This window comes from Pygoscelis adeliae, unplaced genomic scaffold (assembly GCF_000699105.1).
Source record: "Pygoscelis adeliae isolate BGI_AS28 unplaced genomic scaffold, ASM69910v1 Scaffold71, whole genome shotgun sequence".
Taxonomy (NCBI): Eukaryota; Metazoa; Chordata; class Aves; order Sphenisciformes; family Spheniscidae; genus Pygoscelis; species Pygoscelis adeliae.
Genome location: NW_008824356.1, coordinates 11,651,202 through 11,656,949, shown reverse-complemented (window position 1 = coordinate 11,656,949; position 5,748 = coordinate 11,651,202). Strand labels below are relative to the sequence as shown.

At 37.8% G+C, this 5,748-nt stretch overlaps 1 protein-coding gene across 1 annotated transcript in view; it reads left to right on the top strand.

Moving 5' to 3' along the window:
- The window catches only part of PTPN21 (protein tyrosine phosphatase, non-receptor type 21), a 43,367-nt gene that overhangs the window by 31,710 nt on the left and 5,909 nt on the right, over positions 1–5,748 (top strand). The window contains 2 exon segments of the mRNA XM_009319432.1: positions 1–955; positions 3,280–3,417. The exon segment at positions 1–955 is cut by the window's left edge and continues 8 nt beyond it. Coding sequence (XP_009317707.1) covers positions 1–955; positions 3,280–3,417 — 1,093 coding nt within the window.

The following is a 5,748-nucleotide window of genomic DNA, read 5'->3' as shown; positions in this document are numbered from 1 at the left end:
AAAGCGCCCAGTTGTTGGGGCAGTCAGTGTGCCCGAGTTGACAAATGTGCAGCTACAGGCTCAGGACTATCCAGCACCAAACATAATGAAGACCCAAGTCTATCGACCACCTCCTCCATACCCGTACCCAAGACCTGCAAATAGTACTCCAGACCTTTCACGACATATCTACATTAGCAACAGCAATCCAGATCTTATCACAAGGCGAGTGCACCATTCTGTCCAGACATTTCAGGAAGACAGCCTACCGGTGGCACATTCTCTTCAGGAAGTCAGTGAACCTCTAACATCGGCACGCCATGCTCAGCTGCAGAAAAGGAACAGTATTGAAATAGCAGGCTTGACTCCCAGTTTTGAAGGAATGAGAATTAAAGAGAGGACCATGTCAGCTTCTGCAGCAGATGTGGCTCTTCCAAGAGTTATCTCAGAAGGGTCACAGTCCAACATTCTGATGGAGAGAACAAAGCAAAAAGAAAGTGAGCAAGAAGAAAGTGTGAACTGTGATCATAAGAAAACCCTTTCAGATGCCACTATGCTGATTCACAGTAGTGAGGAAGAAGAATTTGAAGAAGAAAACAAAGCTAGTACAAGTCTTTCTCCTCTCCCTGAAGATCGAACCCAACTTTCATCTGTTATGGGGGGTTATTCTCATGATTCAGTACTGAACTACCCTTACAGCTCTGTTGCTTCATCTGCTGGCCCTTTGCATATTCTTGAACCTAAATTACATATTACAGAGACAGAAAAGAGAATGAAAGATATGAGCCCCATTCATTTACTAGTAGAAAGCCAGGTACAGAGAAGAGGGGAAGGATTGCTTACTCCATCTATGTCGGAATCTGATCTTACAACATCAGGGAGATACAGAATAAGGAAAGATTCAGTGAAGAAGAGACCTGTGTCCGATCTTTTGTCTGGGAAGAAGAATATTGTGGAAGGCCTTCCCCCGCTAGGTGTAAGTAGATACTATTCCTCTTGTTTCAGGTTGTTCTGTAGCGGGAGTTGTGTGGGGTTTTTGTCTGAGGTTTGGGTTTTTTTTTTTAATCAACCTGAGATGCTTTTAAAACATGTGAATTAAAAGCTACCTTAAGCTTGACCTTTATTTTTCTGGTTTTCCCTGATTAACTTTGCTTAGCTATCTTTATCCCCTTCTGCCATGTCTGAGTTCTGTTTGATAGTCCTCCCACACAAATCCAGCTGTGCAGCCTCCATTCATCTGATACACCTAACCTGGCTAGCAACTGTAGAATGAGCTAATTTAAAGTCAGTTCTAGATCCCAAATTCTGCCCTACCTATCCTTATCTGGAACAGAAGCAACTCTTTCCATTCCACTACCAGCTTTCTAATCTTCGTCTCACTGAAAAATCGTGTGTAGCTGAATGTGTACTTTTTTTGATTCGTTTGCTTTCTTCTTCTGACCTAAGAGGGGGACCTGACGCATTAGGCAATTAAATTCTTTCCTTGTGTTCTCTTCTTTCCTCCATACCTTCCCCTTTTCATATCCTTTCCCTTTTGCCTTCCCTTCAAGCTGTTTTTATCTCACTAAAGATATTTCTTCCTTGGCATGTCTCTTTCCCCTACTCCACTCTTACGAAGCCATAAATAGTGAACAACTGCAAGTTTCACCTTCCCTGTAATTCCGACCTCACAGAAACATCAAGGTCTGTGTGGGACTGTACAATTTTACTGGCAGTCCGTACCACTCATTTTGTTTTAAACTTTTGTTCAGTTTTATGTAGTCTGTGGCATATTTCAGGTACTAATGGAAGAAGACAATTTTTATTATTATTTTGCCTTTTAAAATAGATTGTTGTTAACTTTGCCTGCCTGAGTTAGTGTCAGATAGTTTTCTGCACAGATTGGACTGCAGTGGAACTACCATATAACTTCTACTGCTGTAGTAACTGTTACAGCTGATGATGCAAAAGCTAACCTATGCAAAAGCTATGTATTTAAATAGTTACTGTTCTCACAATTTTTTATCTGTCAGATCTGCTATACATGGAGCTGAACACAATGAAATGAACCTTCATGACCTTCAATTAATTTTATAATTGTGTATGTTTTTCTAAATCTCTTACCTCCTGTTTGTTATCTGGATATAGGAAAAAAAGGTGATACCTTTCTCCTTGTGTTCACATTTAGATAGTCATTTAGTATTTTGTTCTCCAAAAGATACATTTTCAGACACCGATGTGTCTACCAAAATCATACCCTGCCTTTTCCTTCTGATAGCTATGTAAATGTTCAAGTCAACCTTTGAAATGAAATTGATATTAAAACTTTTTCACTGGAAGTGTTCAGTAAAATGCTTTCTAGTCCAGTAACATTTAAGAGTACCATTGCATAATAGAGAATATTACCTTTCTGTATTCAATATTGAGATGAATATCCTGGTAACAAAGCTGGCCCCTACCAATGTTTGCACATTTTGCTCTTCAATGAACTGTTACTGTTGTGTTTGTGATCACTTCACTTTTAAATGTGGTGTCATCCTCTTGGCTTTGTCTTCCTATTCCTTACTACCATTTAGCTTTTGAAAGCATTGATTATCATTCAAGCAGCATATACACTCACATTTTCAGTGTATTTTTGTCAACAACGAAACTTAGCAACTGCAGGAATGATGAAGTTTTCTCTTACACTTTTTAAAAGAATCATTTGAATTTATTCTTTCATAAAAATCCCCCTTTGGTATTTTTCTCAGATAACGAATGGTAACTTTGATAATTTAGATGCATGGCCTGGTTCAGGGCTCAGATCTGTCTGCAGTTCTGTGTTCATATTTTGTATGTGCAGTTTGTTGCAAACTTAGTCAAACATTTAACTGTATCCAAATACCTTAAAGGTATATATGCTCATTGTTATGCCTGCTTGTAGGGAAGAAAAGTGCCTGCAAACTGCATAAGTCTAGTAAGGAATCATTTTTATGTATTTTTGGGGTTGGAAAGTGATTTCAATTCTGTCCAAGAATGTTAATTATCCAGAGTTGTCACCTCACACCCTTGGTTGTGAGCTTTGTAGGGAACAATATTTGTTATTCTCATGCAGTTTCATTAACCTGTCTGGAATGAAGACAGACTTGTGTTGTGTCCTTGGAGGAATGTAGTCCCACCACCCTAATCTCTCACTGCAGTGCTTATCAAAAAAAAAAGTCAGAGCTGTTTGCAGAAGGGGTCAAAGAAGTATCCTTTGCTTAATTGAACTCATCTGGTTTCTGCTTTATAAATTCATCAGATATTTAAGAATATTGACAAGTTTTAGCTTTTCTTTTGCAGGGTATGAAAAAGAATAAAAATGATGCAAAAAAAATAGGGCCTCTAAAGCTAGCTGCCCTAAATGGACTAGCTTTGACTAGAATGCCTCTGCCCGATGAGGGGAAGGAAGAATCAACAAGAGCAACAAATGATGAACGGGTATGTTGGAGTTTTTTAATGCTTGATTTCTCTTTTATACTAGTGATTTTTCAAAATGAAATGCGTATGAATGGTGCTTTGTGTTGATTTTAAAATGCTTCAGATTCAAAGCAACTCAAATACTGAGAATAGAAGAAACAAAACGAAGAATGAGACTTCTGATTGATAAGTCATTGCTAGAAGTATTGGGTGTAACTCAGATTTTTCTTTAAGATGACAGTGATTCAGATTATAGTTTTCCCTTTGAACATATAGGAAGCAAATCAAATTAACTAGTATCTACTGATACATTTTTGTGCCAAATCTTTCTGTTTTCTCTCTTAATTTTTGGATTTTCCAGACTGAAAAAATATGAAAATTAAAATTCTGAGTGTGGGATTGAATGTAGTTGTAATTATTAGTAATTCATACAATTTTTACAGTAAATTTTGTAGTTAAATTGCATCCCCAGGGTACAGCTTGTGCAGATTGTATTTATCTGTTTTTCTCAGGCGGATCCCTAAAAATATAGATGGAACTTGTGTGATCTGCAGAAATTTTAAATTCAGTAAAAAAATCTCAGATCACTGAGAGGACATCAGGTTCTAGAATTTGAGGATCATTCTTTGAGAAATGTAAGACTCCATCTGCTTGTGTCAGGGTAAACAACGTCAGTAAATATACTTCACCCTGCCTCGTATATCATTAAATAAGTGCAGGAAAGTAAAATACAGTCAGTATCCAGCCTGTGAAGGGCTATGTACAACAGTGCTGTCATCACACATCTGACCAGGGAGCAACTAGATACACCAAGGTCTACAGTGATTATTGTATGTTCTGTGACCAGCAGTCTCTTTAGAATCCATTTCTGAGCATGGTTGGGCATCCTCAGCTGCAGACCCCCTCTAGCTCAATTTGTTTGATAGTCACTGGGCAGGGATTAGAACCTGAAGGAACAGTCCTGCTCTCAGCTGCAGTTTTAAGGAACAGGCCAAGAAAATTAATTGCAAGTCACACAGTAGAAGTTCAGTCTTGGAGTTTGAAGGCGTGGAGTGAGATGCGTAGGAGGGAGATTTGACTGTTCCATTTCAACACAGTTGAAGTTCTTTTTGAACTATATAGACACTCCTTAAAGATGCTAAAGGACAAAAATTAATATTGTGTTATTGAGATACAGTTCTACATTTGTTGGTTATTTTCTCTTACTTACAGCCATCATCTCTTCCTGGATTGACCTTTAATGAATTCAGCCATATTGTTATTCAGCTAGCTCTGCCCAAAGTGTTGAGGTAAAAGAAGAATCCATAAAGTCAAGTTCTGAAAAAGACATGTCACTACACTTTCTCTTCAGGCAGTCATGTAGAGGCAGAATAGATACCGTGAAATGGAAGTAATTCGTAAAACAGTTGAGACAAGGCAATGCAAAGCAGACATGTGACATGAAAAGAAGTCCAGACTGCAGATATTTTAGAAGACGACTTTAAAGTTGATTCAGTGCCTGTTTCATTGCTCAACTTCATGTTATTATCAGTTTAAATGAGGGAATTGAGCCTAAAGATGATAAAGGCGTTTGTACAGTTGATGTATTGATGTGCAGACTGCATATGATTGAGGTTTTACACCTTCCTCTGCAACATTTGGTATTATGGTTATTTGATACAAGGCACTTTTCTGACCTGATACCGTGGAGCAGTTGCTGTGAGAGGCTGGGGACATGTGACATAGATGAAATTTTCTGGCTGAAAACTTACATATTATTCCTCTAATTATTGTTGGCAAAGAGATGCTGAAATTCCAGAAGTGTCTTATGATTTAGAAAGAACTTGGTTTCAGTAGAGCGGAGGGAGGGAGGGAGGGAGCAGCTTATTAAATAAAACAGATTGAATTCTACTAGTAGAAAAAATCATGGGTTTATACCTCAGCTGCAGCAAGAGGTTCTAAGAAGGCTTTGCTGCTGTATGCAAAGTTTAGTATCTTCAGCCTAAGAAAATGTGGAATATTGGTAGTGAATTATTAGCTTGTTGATTGAGGCAAGTGTTTTCTTTTACATTTTTAGAGTTTTTCTCCATCCAAATGACAAAGTTGACTTAATTTTTTTTGGATTACAAGATTAAAGGAGACATTTTTAAATGATGTAATCTAACATGCTATATTGAGCAGGAGGATTAATGAGTATTTCTTGTTCAAAGGTATTTGAGGCGATTTGTAGTATAGCATAGCTATCTGGTTTGGCCAAATATTTCTTTGGCCGACTGGGTTGTCTTTATAGAAACTATGAAGTAATTTTTCTTTCACCAGCGGTATCCACAGTCTTTGTGACCTAATGAAATGTAACAGGCTTCTTAGTTTTGA